The 14,438-nt window shown below is 43.2% G+C and overlaps 1 protein-coding gene across 2 annotated transcripts in view; it reads left to right on the top strand.

Moving 5' to 3' along the window:
* Nucleotides 1-6,723: 6,723 nt before the first annotated feature.
* The window catches only part of TMEM245 (transmembrane protein 245), an 80,123-nt gene continuing 72,408 nt past the window's right edge, over nt 6,724-14,438 (top strand). For both annotated transcript variants that reach the window (XM_031450157.2, XM_031450156.2), the window contains exon 1: nt 6,724-7,356. In XM_031450157.2, the coding sequence (XP_031306017.2) occupies nt 6,751-7,356 (606 nt within the window). In that variant the 5' untranslated portion in view covers nt 6,724-6,750. The remainder of the gene's footprint in view (nt 7,357-14,438) is intronic.

Raw genomic sequence — 14,438 nt, 5'->3', positions numbered from 1 at the left:
AATTCTCAACATGGTTTGAAATTCTTCCTGTTGATGTAATTAAAGTTTATAATTCCTTCTTGCTTTGCTCTGGTGCATTTTTGGTTTTCTGTTTGCTTTACATCCTTTTATGAGTAAAGTCTCCCTGAAATTATAAACCTTGGAGATGATGACAGCCTGACATTCTGACAAACAAGGAAATCATGTTGCAGTAGTCAGGTAAAAATCCTCGCAGAGAAACTATCTGCAAAATAAATCTGTATTTATAGCGTCAGCTTTATACCTTTATCAGGTAGTAAATGGAGGCCTATAATCCCATTTAAAGTGTATTAGTTGACTAACTGTGCATAGGCTAGCTCTAAGAATTTCAGTTATGAGCCTTACTGGTAACTAAATCATTTTATATGTTAAGATTAGTTAGAGTTTAGTTGTAAAGCCTTATGAATCATCAGGGTGGTATGGAAATTGCAGAATGCAGTAGCTGAGCTGGTTGAGAAACTGGGGTGAGGTTGAGAAATTCAAGGAATGTCATTTTAAGAAAGCATTAGGTATTACAACATTCTGCATTGTAGACTGTAATTCTCACCCCACCTCCCCAAATATTTTGTTACTCTTTGGTATCCTAGGTGTTTGCTATGGTATTTATTTTGCAGTATTCTCAGTGGGTGGCCCAGCTATCAGACTTGACCCTGGCTGATGTTTGACCTGGAAAATTCTTAGGATTCAGTCCGAGGTGCAAGGGCCAGGGGATAAGCTGTAAGGAGAGGCCGTTGAAGTGGATTGGACATGAAAGTCACCTGCACCCGGTAAGTCAAGAAGCTTAAACACTTGTTTCATTCATTCAATAAATGTTTTTATTGAGGGCTCCTATGAGCCAATCCGTAAGCTAGACACTATACATGGAGGCCTCTAGGAAGAACTGTTCTTGATTTCTGTCCCTAAGAGGCTCACAGCTACTCGGGGAGTCAGATAGTAAGTATCCTGAAATTGCCTTTTGGTGACTGCAAGCATAAGGAAATGCGAAGGCGTGGTGCAAACCCGGAGTAGGGATCCTCACTCAGCCTGGGGCAACCAGGAAAGCAGGTGGTGGTACAGAGGTTGAATCTTAAAGAGGGAGTAGGCATAAAGCAGGCAAAGGATATGGAAAGGCGTCTTCAAGTAAGGGGCGAGCCGTCCCAGCAGAAAGACCAGCAGGGTGTATTTGGGAACCACTGTCATTTGACAAGGTTTGCGTTAGTTTTCTATTGCTGCTGTAACAAATTACCGTAAATTTAGTGGTTCGAAATAACAGAAATGTATTCTCTTGTAGTTCTGGAGGCTAGAGGTCTGAACTGAATTGTATGAAGCTAAAATCAAGGTGTTGACAGGGCTGGTTTCTTCTGGGAACTCCAGGAGAGAGGAGCCTTCCTTGGCTCTTCCAGCTTCTAGTGGCTGTGGGTATTTCTCGGCCCATGGCCGCATGACTCCAACGTCTGCCCCTGTAGTCAGAGTGCTCAGATGGCTTCTCCTCTTCTGTAGTCTTATCTCCCTCTGATGAAGATACATGTGATCACATTTAGGCTCCACCCATATAATCCAGGATCCCTATCTCAAAACCCTTAACTTAATCATATCTGCCTAGTACACATAAGGTAACGCACTTCGCAGGTTCTAGGGATTAGGACCTGGGTATCTTTGGGGTTCACCCAAGTGCTGGAGGAAAAGAATGGGGCAGGGAATGGGTAGAGGTCATGCTGGGTGTGTGTGGCCCCATCACAGAGACCTTGGAAGTGGGAGTAAAGAGCTCGGACACCTTCTCATGGGGTAAGGAGGATTTGAAGGGATCAGATTATATTTTAGAAAGATTACACTGGCTGCAGTGTAGAGAATTGACTGGAGTGGAGCAAGAGGGCAGACAGAGGGACCAGCTAGAGGCTGCAGTGACATCAGTGTGGTACCAAGAGTGTACAAACAAGTAATACTTAGGATTCAAACCCAGCAGGACTTGATTCTCAAATAAAGATAGTTTATTTGTAAATAAAAAGGGATTCATCTGGCCAATTTGAAATGCATCCACCATCTCCTGGTTTTCAATCTTGTTCTGATTTGCAGCAGAAGGCTGGTTGTTTATACATTGGGTGGCCTCAACTTTAGTTGGATTGTATTGTTGGGAGTAGAGCCAAGGAAGGGGTGGGCTAGGAATTCCAAAACCTGATCCCTAGCTCTCACATTTCACCCGTTCCATATAAAATCACTTCTGTGAAGATGAGGGACTACCAGCAAAGGACACTTAGGGCCAACCACTTTCTGGACAGGCAGTTTTGGCTTCCAGTAATAATTGTTAGTCACACAATTCACCTTGCAGAATCCAATCCTTCCTACCAAACCTCCTCCCACCCTAGAAGAGGAGGGGGGAGATATTTTGGTTGCAGACTTTCTGGAAAAAAAAGTTTTTTTGTGTTCCCCTGTCCCGCCAGCCCCCCCCCACCCCCCCACCGGGCAAAGAACTGCTCAAGCTTCTTTTGCTCATCTGGCCCTTTCCTGAGTTCATGGGTTTCTGCTGGTTTGGTTGACTCAACTGGATCATTTCTTTATTGACTTTTTTTTTTTTTTTTTAAGCTGACCTTTTTACAGACTGGTAAAATTGTCTTTGTTGATATGATTTGTAAAGTTAGCTCCAGGTCGATGGCACAAACCAGAAGGACTGGAACCTAGACTGGATGAGCAGGAGCCTGGAGGCAGGAAAGCCTCCTCTCCACTCGGTGAAGGGGTAGAACTTGAGCTGTAAGTCGGGGGACATGTCCCAGTGTGGGAGTAGGAGCAATGTGGGGGTGGGGGTAGTTAGGGACTCAGGCAAGGCCTGATGGTATCAGACTTGCTTGCATCATTTGTTCTTCAGCCGTTGAGATTTAAAAAAAAAAAAAAAAACCCTTCGTAATTTCCCACATACATACTAACCTTAGCTCCCCAGACCCTTTTCTTCTAAACCTGTTACTTACGTTTTCAGTCTGCCAGTTTTATCCAGTATCAGACACTCAATATTTAGCGTAGAGTAGAGAAGGCAATTAAGTTTCATCTTGTACACTTACTTTGTTGAGTTGGTAGTGGCACCCTAGAATGTTCTACTGAGAAGTATTTTGTGGCCGTGTCTAGGCTCAGTGAGAAGGAGTGGTTGATTCGTAATGTCTGTGATGGGCTGAGCGAAGGAAAGTGCTAACTCATGTTTGGGATCTGAATGCGTGTCTGCTTGATTACATTTTCACACGGCCTCTCCTCTTGCACTGTACATACCGCTTTACACATGATATACACACTTCATTGTAAGCACTGGACTTTGTATAAAGCAGGTGCTCATTTTGACTCAGTACATACTTTAAAATGGACACAATGCCCTGGAGAATCCTCTCCCTGCCTGTGTTTGTTTTATCTCTGGAGCTGTTACCTCGATACCTGGGGAGTCTGTGGACATTGACGCATGTTAAAAGATGCCCCTTGGCTTCTCTAGGACAAAATGAAGAGTCACCGCGAGAGCCACTATCAGATTTTCACCGTGTCCCAGGTGCCGTGCTGCTGTCTTTCACATACTTCCCATTTCATCTTCATAGCAACCAGTGATGTAGGTGTTATCATTTGATCAGCCAGAAAGCTTTCTGTTGTAAGACATTTAAAATTGAACCGAAACTGGCTTAAGTCGTTAGAAAATTCATTGGTTCATGCAACAAGAAGGCAGTGTGGTCCCAAGGTCAGCGTGATCCACTCCTCTGCATCTATTTCACGTCCATGTATCCTGGATGCCCACAGAAGCTCTTCTTCCCTGAGGTCATTGGAGTGAGTTGCTGTGTGGGACCAACAAAGAAAATGCAAGTAGCCTCACATTTTGGAGGAGATGCCTAAAAGCACATGTCCTGTGAGCTAGAGATTTGAGTGGACTGTGTATGACTATCTCACATTTTGTCTGTAGGTCCTACATCCCAGTATTTTAATTTCTCTCTGCGCTCAACCATAGGAATACCTAGCAGAAACACCCCTGGTGTTTCAATGCTATTTCTCACAGGAAGCACAAACAAGCATTTTTGAAAGAAGAGCAAATCATCCATTCACTCGCTCAGCAAACACGGAGCTTGTACTCTGTGCTATGAATGGCCTGTGCTGTGTCCGGTGCTGGGGACACAGAGATGAAGCAAACTCATGGAAATCACTGACTTTGACTGCAGTGTAATGAGTACAATTATTGAGGGCTGAGCAAAATCCTCTAGGAACACAGCCTTGTGTTAGGCCATGTAAATGTTAGTCCAGTCAGTTTCTGGTGCTTCAGCTTTCATTTCTCTGAGTTCCATTCTTGACCAGAAATTCTACCAGAGACCTGTCAGTTCTATTGCTTTGGCCATTAGAACAGTTTTGAAATGTTCAGCAATTTTGTCTTTCATTGAGACTTGGAAGCAGAGCACCATGACAGGGGCATTTTTGATTTGCTGAGCTGGGGACCCCAAAACAATTTAGGCAACATGACCCCTGTCCCCTCCTATCCAATGCACACATATGTCAGTTTCTGTTTGCACCCATTGATCAATGCTTTTGTTTTGTTACATGGGATCTTTAGGTTTGTAACTAGAGGAAGAGAGCCAAATTTTTGGTTGGAGAAGGACAGGGGGGATGGTTTGGTCTTTGTTTCCTCACTGACAGGGAACCCCTGTGGTTAGAGGACTGAAGGTCAGACATGGAAGGAACTCTTCATGAGAGGAGTTACAATACCCTGAGCACAAAAGACCTGGTCTAGGGCTTGGGTGACAGAAGGGCACAGAGTCCTTAAGTCAGGGAGAAGGACTTCCTTCCCATCTCTGAACGGAACCCAGCTTTGCTCTGGCACCCTGAGAATTACAAGTTTAGTAGTATTCAGGCTCTGGGAATAATGACACAGGCTCTGGCAATCTTATTATGGGTACTGAGCTCAAGGAGCTGTGTGGGCAGCAGGGTGGACATAGGGTGGTTGGTGGTTAGCTCATGTCTCCAGGTATATATGTGGGGCATCCCTGCTGGGACTCTGTAGAAATTACTGAGGACTTTTGGGAGGGAGACTGAGGAACAATTGTTACATAAACGGGAGCTTGGGTCAGTGTAAGTGGTTACCGAAAGCAAATGTGACCATAATTTGTAATTATAATCTCAGTAGCCCTCGACAAAGTAGTTAAGAAGCAACGTGTAGGCCAACTGAAGCAAAATATTTACAAAGTCCAAAGACCTCTTGAAAAACAAGGACTGTGCCCTGAAACCAAAAATGAGATGGAAAGGAATTACTTTTTCTTTTACTTTAAAATTTATTGAAAACTTTAGGGGGATAACCTTTAAGGAGTTTCGAAGCACTCACATGTTGAGTGCTCACTAAAGGCTTTCTTCCTTCCTCCCTCTCTCCCCTGCAACTCCCTCCATCCCTTCTTCCTGCCCTCCTTTCCTCCTCCTCCTTGCTCCATCTCCTTCTTCTTCCTCTTCCTCCTCCTCTTTCCCTTCTTCCCCTCCCTATCCTTCTCCCTCTTATTCTTCTAAATAAAATGCTGTTTGAGATGTTCTGTGAGTAGTAGGCTTGGATCTCAGGACCTTTCCAACAGGAGACCAGAAGCACCATACACTGCCCCAGAGCTTCCTATTTCTCTTCTGACACAAGTGTTTGTATTATCACTCCCATATGAGAAAGGGAAATTGGGGTTGGGGGCTTAACTGACCTGAACTCGGGTCTCAAAATGAAACAGTGGTAGTCTGAGACTCTGACCTAGAGCGATTTCAGAAGTTTAGATTTCTCTCGCACTGACACCTACGTGGTTGTTAACAGTAGCTGTACATTAGAGTCTTCTGAAGAGCTTTAAAAATATACGCCAAAGGATCCCTTGTCAGACCAATTAATTAGCATAATAGGTAAAACAGACTTAGGAGCCAGCTCTGAGTTTGAATCCTGCCTCTACCACTTACTAGCTGTGTACCTTGGCAAGGTCGCTTCTCTGCGCCTCGGTTTTCCTCTTTGTAAAGTGGGGATAATAACACCGCCTTCTTTGTAGGGTTGTTCTAAGGATTAAATGAGTTAATGGGAATGAGACATTTATAACAGGGCCTGGCATATGGTAATTGCTATTTAAAATCGTGCCAAATACACCAGAGTAAACGCTTTTAAGTGTTTATTAAATAAATCAATGAAATAGAATCTAGTGATAGGTCTTTTGTAAGTATTCCCCCACAGATTCTAATTTGTAGCCTGGGTTTTCAATCTGTGAATGTAGTGCCTCTTTGGGGTTTCCATCCCCGGAAAAGTTGACATTAACCAACGGGTGAAGAGAATTTTTTTTTTTTTAATGACTATTCAGGGTGTTTTTTGGAAATGTTATCTGACATTCCCCGCCCCCCCGTTTGTGACTTTTATAACATTTTAACTAAGCTGGTATACATTGCTTTTATACTGGGTTTTTGGGGGGAGGGAAGGGGGTATTTTGGGGGGGAGAGGGCAGGTTTTTTGTCTTGTGTGTGGGTTTTTTTTTTTTTTTTTTCTTTTTTGCCTCTTGTAAGATGTTGAGCCCAGAAACCTGTTACCTGGATTCAGCAGGGACCAATGAGTGAAGGGAGCCCGAGGGCGAAGGATCTCGCCCTATGCTCTCCGGGAGCTGTAGTTCCCCAAAGGTCCTGTAAGGGCTCAGTGGCCAGACAGGAACTACAACTCCCACAATGCCGCGCGCCGCCCGCCTTGCCTCTCGCCTGTGGCTCTCGCCCGGCTTCCCAGTACCGCCTCTCGGCCGCAGCGGTAGAAGCACCATGGCCACCATGGCCGACAACGGCGGTCCAGACGAGGCACCCAGTCCTCGGGGCTCCCCGAGCCGGGCGCCTCGGGTCCAGCGTGCAGTCGGGCCAGGCAGCAGCAGCAGCAGCGGCGGCGGCTGCGGGGAGACCCCGCGGACGGCGGCGCTGGCGCTGCGCTTCGACAAGCCCATCAAGCAGGCCTTCTACAACACCGGGGCCGTGCTGTTCGTGTGCCTGTGCTGCGGCGCCGCGGTGCTCGTGTACTTCATCCTGGAGGCCTTCCTGCGGCCGCTGCTGTGGGCCGTGCTGTGCGGCACCTTCCTGCACCCCTTCAAGAGCTCGCTGACGCGCCTGGGCCGCCACTGGCTGCAGCGCCTGCACCGCGCGCACACGCCCATCGTGCTGGCCGCGCTGCTGCTGCCGCTCTGCTTCGCCGACTACGGCGTGGAGGCCCTGGGCGAGCAGGCGCTGCGCCGCCGCCGCCTGCTGCTGCTCCTGGGCGCCGGCGGCCCGCTCCTCTACGGCCTCTACAGCCTGGGCAGCTACCTGGGTGTGCAGGTGCTGTTGGCGCACGCCGCCGAGCTCATCTGCTGCGGGCTGGACTACTTCAGCAGCTTGTGGGTGAGTGAGCCTCGGCTCGGGCCCTCGGTGGTCCCGGCGGGCGCGCCGTACCCCTCCCCACACCCCCAGCTCACCGGGCGCGATCCTGCCACCTCTGCGCTCCGTACACGGGCGGCCAAAGGTCCAGAGCTGCGCGGCGGGCAGTGTCCCTCTCCGCCTTCCTTCCCGAGCACCTGAGGAACTTGGCTCACTTCCTTCCAAAGTGAGGGCGAGTGCGGTTTAAACAGCCTTCCTGTCCCCGGCCCCCATCCTAACAGACCCTCTTAGGGGGACGTGTCCCCTGTGGGGAATCGCTGTTCCGCTTTGCAGGTAGGGGCTTCCGTGCATCGGCAGGTGGACGTGAATTTACTCCTGGTCATGGAGAGGGGGTACTCCAGTCATCTTCAGTTCTGCTCACGTTGGACTTACCTGGATGTGGAGCTGGAAGGGACCTTAGAGATCCTAGCCCAACCTGTCATCCTACAGACAGGAGTGGTGACTTCTTGCCAGGCTAGAGTTACTTAGGGACAAAAAAGGGACTAGTTGGCGTAAGTTTCTCAAGTCCTAGAGCAAACCTTTCTTAATAGTTTGACGCTGCCTCTCAGTTCAGGTGATTTCAGTATACTTTGTGTGAGGCACTGAGGGCCGAGCCTCCTGGGCCTCTTCCTCGTCACTCTTTTCTTGAGAACTACTTCTGTTGTGCAGGGACTGCTGTGCTACAGTACATCTCCTCCCGCCTTAATTACTTAAACAGAATGGGTGAAGGAGAGGTAGATTTGTGATTCTTGGATCATGTTGAGCTTATCCTTAGAAAACCAGGGAGCTTTAGAATTAGGAAGGGGTTTCAAAGATAGTCCAGTGACACATTTCCTAACTCAGACCAGATTGTAGACCAGTTAACTATCCAAATATTTCACTGGGGACTGCTAAAAACAAGTGGATATGTAATGCATAAGAAAGCTAATTCATCAGTAAGCAGTACCATTTAAAAATAAATTTATTCACTTTTGTTAATGTTCAGTGCACCGTGAGATGAGGTTGCAAAATAATTCCCCTTCATCTGTCAAGCAGTGTTTTGACTTGCCTGAGGTTTTTGGTAGAGTTGGTGATTGATTCCAGAGTTCCTGCCTTCTCTTGCTCTATCAATACACCTCTCAGTTCAAGTTAAAAGTTGATTATGTTGTTAGGTACCGGGCTTTGTGAGGGAGTTAAAAGGAGTAAGATGCAGGCTCTGCCTTCAGGGTACATATAGTCATGTGAGCATATTCTCACACAGATAAATGTTCATTACCCACCAATTATGGGCCTGCAAGCTGTTAGGGAGCACCTCATCCATAATTTTGGGATGCTGCCTGTGTGTGCAACTGCTAAGTGATTAGACAGAATCCTTGGCCTCCACAAGACCTGAGTTATTTCGGTAGCTCAGATAGGAGGAGGGTGTGGAACAACCCTGTTTCACCCTCAGAGGCTTGATAGATTGTCAGATGGAAGAGATCCTAGAGTTAGGGTTACTCTTCATTGCCTGATGCCCACCACCCTTCAGGAGATGTTTCTGAGATCTGGAGAATGTGATTGGTCCAAACACACTCAGACTTTGAACAAATCTGAGGTTCATATTTATGGATTCCCATTTCCATGTTATTTCTCCTTTACCTTTTTATTTCACCGTTCAGTTAAGTTGATTGAATGCCTCTTACATAGAAGGCAGAATACCATATGCTGTTAAGAAATGTAGAGGTTACTATAACTTGATTCCTATCCTTAAGAAATTCAGTCCTGTCAAATTCAAACACATTTATAGATTGTGCCAACAATTTTGACTGTTGATGCTGCAATTTACTGTAAATTGCTGTAGGCAGGACCAAGTAGCATATCCACCAAACTGTAGAAAATTAGAAAAGAAAGGCCGAACGTATATGAACACTGTAGTTTCATGCTAAAGAAAGAAGTTGAACACACAGGTAAATTGGCATGATTAGTGGAGACTGGTGCATTTCTGCTAGTCACTCTTAGATAGTGGAAAGAGATGAGGAATAATTATGAAAAAATGCCCATGGCTCAGTGTATATAGCTATGAATATCTTTTGAAGATAAACCCTCATCCTTGTTATTTCAGTTAAATACCCTTGTATGGGTTGTGGATGAGCAGAAGAGAAGGGCCAAGGTTGATTAAGTTAGTCGGGGAGAATGAAGGTCAGGTCAGTTAATGATTTGAAAAAGCTTGACACTCAGCTGTTTGGCTAAAGTGAAAGGGGCAAGGGAGGAGGGGGTTAAAAAAAAAAAAACCCATTATAAAAAACACAGTATGAGTTAATTAGAAGTGAGTAGGGAGTGGTAGAGGGGCTAAATTGAAAGAGTAGAGCCTAGAGGTTGATCTGAGTTTGAGAGAAGCTTACTGTTATGTTTTCTTGAAGCAGTACTTGGTGCAGGGCGGGGGTGTTGGATGGGGGTGAAGTAAAAGTGTACTTGGGAAGGAGAGACTGGGAGTCCTCAGCTCTCAGCCAGAGTGCTGATTAAGGCCTGACATGAAGTGAAAGTAGGTCATGTGACTGGGCAGGGGCCCTTCTCTGTAACTTTTCTATCTCACAGTTCACAGCCAGTCTGGTTTTGTGAGCCCAAGCAGGGCTGCCTGTGATAGAAAAACAGTCTGTGCTTTCTGGACAGCTTGTGAATTTGAGCCTGCTGCTGCTGAGAGGTACGGATGGGGCAGGTAGAGAGAAAAGTTAATTTAAGCAAATCTACATTTTGGAGAGCTGACAGTTGATACATTTATGATCCAGCTTTTGAGCATCTACCCTGTACTGGTAGGCTCTGTCATGCGTGTTACTTCATTTTCACAACAATCATGTGAAGTACCAGGGAGGGATTTCATAGCGAGAAGATTTAGTTAGAGATTGATCTGGTCATCCTGTCAGTAAATGGTACTCAACAGACATACCAGCAATTGAAGTCCCTTTGTCATCAAAACTTCCAATAAGTATTTTAAAAAGTCTTCCCTAAATATGTTAACACTTAAAATTTTTATTTCGTATAAATTGATTTTAGATATTAGGAAGAAAATAGAAGAATATCAGGGTTAGACTGACCACACATGTTCCCCCAAAGACCCCTGGATTCATCTAGAAACCTTAGTCATCTCTCGTCTCTTTTATCCTTGTATCTGTTCAGTTATTTCCAAGTCTATCCCATTTTCCTTTGTAGTGTCTTCAGTACCTGTATCTTCCTTTGTTACCAGTTTATCCTTCCAGTTCAGTTCCTCTTCACCTCACTTTTGGGTTAATTCAGTGTCCTAGCTCTTTTCTTCTTCTAACACTCCATCCTGCTTACAAGGGGGAGACCAGTCATTTATGATCTGAGCAATTCTTTTTAAAGAGTTTCAAGCACATTAGAATGTTGTACTGCCTCAGTAAGTGATTTCTAAACACTTAAAATCATCTGTTGCACCGGATTCACATATAATTCAGTCCTTAGGGTCCTTGGCATCTTCCCTTGGTGTGGAGTTGTCAAGGTAAATCTGAAAAGGTAATGGCCTTCCTGTCCACCACTTTTCTTTGTTGGAAGTATTTTGGGTCTTCCTCTCTCTATTATTAGTTCAGATTTGTTAGAACATTTGAAGACATTTACAGTTTTTGCAGTAGTAATAGATTTGTTTTCTCCATGGTCTGTGATTGCATTGTTTCCATTTTACTTTATAAAGAAGCATGAAATGGAAAGAACAGTGGCTGAAAGAAAAAGAGTGTAAATTCTAAACTGAGCTCTGTCAGTCGCTTGCTTTTTGACCTTGAACAGATCAGGGTCCACCTCTGGGCTACTCAACCCTACTTGTCTGAAGCGTGGGGTTGGCTTGGGTGATTTCTGAGGTTCTTAGGTATTCAGTTTTAGAGATCCTGAGAGTTTGGCAGTACTGCCAGCAAGGCTCTTAAGAAGTGAACATTAGCCAGCCGGCCAGGCTTACTCCATTCCACTTGTGGGTGTGTTTTTACTTGCCTGGCAACAGTAAGGAGGAAAGTTTCCGGTGCTTGGGTCTTTTCTTAGTTAAAGACCGATTATAAAAGATTCTTGACTCTAAGTTGCCACACCACAAAGCACAAATTTTTCAAGTTAGAGTAAAGCTGTTTTAAAGGAGAATGAAATACCTGAAGCAGTAGCTGACGAGGGCTGTGATTAGGGCTGGGGGCTGCAAAACTTGGGAAGAAGTCAGTAGTTTTAGTCTCTCTGTAAAAGACTTATAAGAAAACTGTTTTGCAGTAACATGTGGCAGAAGCTAGCCAAATTTTTCCAGTTGGCAATAAATAATAAGTCAAAGACAGTCTAAAGGGCAAAGTCTACTTCCATTCTATGCATTTAATATCTTATTTAATCAGAGAAGTATATGTGGTTAATAAGTCACATGGAAGTAAAATATGATTGTTTATTAGTTTGCCTTACTTGCAGTGCTAAATGAATGTTGCCAGTTTCTATGGACAGTCTTTAGTATCTAGCACACATTGGTCCTTTAAAATGAACATTGAATGTATGTTTTGAAAAGGACACACTGCTCAAGAACATAAATTTGGGAAAGTATGCCCTCTTATGTATAAGCTGTGGCTCACTGATTTATTCCTGGAAGAAAATTCATACTTGAACAGGGTTGCTCGGAGGCTAAACATATCTCTCAGAGAGAGACAGAAATAAAAAAGCTAAGAGTCACATTTTTAGGAATCTGTACTAGAAATTATGTATGAAATTTGAATGTACAAATCCTTATTTTCAGTAAGTTATTTTAAAGAATATTTAGCAATTTAAAAAATTAACTCAAAACATGCTTGTTATAGAAAAAAATTAAGCAACATAGGAGTTTATATGGTAAAAGTGAATTGTCTCTTTTCTTTTTCCACTAAACAGACATTACTATTGTTAATTGACAGATAGCCTTCTAAATTTATTTCTATGCCTATGTGAATATATAAAGTATAGGGTTTTGTTTTTTAAAACAAAAATGAGGTAACATGTATCTATAAATATAATTCTTTTATCATTGCTCTTTCATTATCATCATATTGTGGACATCTTTCCTCGAGGCACTTTCTTTTTAATAGTAGCATTACAAATTTTTTTTTTCTGGATGCCTTTTAGAAAGTGTTCCTATCAGATTATTTTAGCCCTGAATTTGTATTAGGGTCCTTTTTAAACTTTGGTAACTGTAAAAATCGTAATGGTTTAATAGAAACTTTAAAATGTTTTTGTTAATGGCCATACTTTTTGAACTAATAATATTCTGTGAATCTTTTCTGAGGAAACACTTAAAAATATTGGGGAAAAAATCCATAAGCCCAAGAGGTTTTTTTTTTTTAAGTTAAAAACATTTACTACCTATAAAGATAATACTATTCTTAGGAGAAAGTTCAGTACTTGAAGAAAAGCATAAAGAAGCAAATTATCTGAAATCCAACCATCCAGAGATATGTTTTTTTTGACATTTTGGTGAGTTTATTTTCACCATTATTAATTTGCATATGCATAAGTTTACACTGTGTCACTGAATAAAGGTATTTATCATGCTTTTGAAAGTCTGAATGATTATTCCATTTTTGGAGATACCATTATTTAAACTGCCTCCTGTAAAATGATATTTAGTTTATCAGTTTTTTAATAATTTAACCTGCCACAGTGAACATTTTTATATCTATCTGCACAGCGGGTAGTTTTTCTGTAAACCAAATTCCTACAAGTGGGGTTGGAGAATATATTTAAGAAGCTGTTATTTTAAACTGAAGTGAGGTTATCTGTGAGTTTAAGGTTACGCTGAGTGAAAATACATGCTTCTCTTTAGACCATGAGTTTCCCTTAAAAAATCTGAAGTGTGCACTTTCATTTTTTCCTCTCACCTCAAGTGATCCTAATTCCTTATGAATTACAAGTAAGAAACAAAACTTCTTGGAGATTGGTTGATAAGTATCATAGGCTTAAAATCTGAAAGTATATACCTTCTGTGGTCCTGTGGTTCAGCTTCACTGAGGGCACACTCTGCTACTTAGTCAGCACTGACTTATGATCCACTTTGGCTCAAACTTTTAGTGATGGTTAGTGATTCCCTTTTTAGACATCTACAGTTTTGGTAGAAAAATTTATCCCCCTTACTGAGCTGAAATATGTTGCTTCCTAATTTCCACCTATCATTCCTGTCCTCAGAACCATGGAAATTAAGTCTGTTGCCTCTCTCAGATGACATTTCCTCAGCTGTTTGAAGATAGCCATCAAATCTTGTTATTTCCTTCTCTTTTCTAAGGGAAACAGTTTTCTCCCCCAGCTATACCTGTATCTCCTATTTTGTGGTTTCTATTTCCTTCCCCAGTCTGAATTTTATTCCTGATGTGGTGTTACGGAGCAAACGTCACTGAAACAGTCAGTTTCCCTGGTGTGAGTATTGTGCTTTTATTAACAGACACTCACGCCAGTTGTACTTCTGACCGGCTGTCCTCTTCCCATTCTGTACTTGTGTAGCTGAGGTTTGAACCTAAAAGCAGAACTTTGCATTTCTCTCTATTAAATTTAATCTTATTTGATTAGCCCATTGTTCTGGCTTGAGAATATCTTTTGAATCATTTATGTTGACTATTTCCAATTTTGTGAAATCTATGATTTCCATTAATATGCCTTCTAGCCTTTCATTTAAGTTATCGACTTCGTGTTTAATAGGGTGGGCCAGATTACCCCCAGGTGGTGTACCACTGAAGCCTGTCCATTTGTTGTGGTCATCTTATTTTGTTTCAGCAGTTTTTTGCAGTTGTCAAAATCAACTGCTTTTATTTTCCCTTGTGATTATTGGAGCAGCTTTTCTTCTTTCTTTTTCTGGCAGTGCCTTTTTTTCTCCTTATGGTTGAGAAAGCAGACTGGAGCCAGATTCCTGGGTTCTTATCCTGACCCTGTCACTTTTTAGCTGTGTGACCTTGGGCAGGTCATTTCTCTGAAGCCTCAGTTTCTTTTATCTGTAAAATGGGAGTGATAATAGTACTTATTTCCTGGGGTTATAAGGAGTAAGTGAGTTTTATATATATAAAGCATTAGAACAAGGCCTGGCCCATAGTGTTATATAAGTGTACTGTTATTATACTCAGAATTTG

This window comes from Camelus dromedarius, chromosome 10, assembly GCF_036321535.1.
Source record: "Camelus dromedarius isolate mCamDro1 chromosome 10, mCamDro1.pat, whole genome shotgun sequence".
In the NCBI taxonomy this organism is placed as follows: Eukaryota; Metazoa; Chordata; class Mammalia; order Artiodactyla; family Camelidae; genus Camelus; species Camelus dromedarius.
This window is presented reverse-complemented; position numbering and strand designations above follow the sequence as displayed.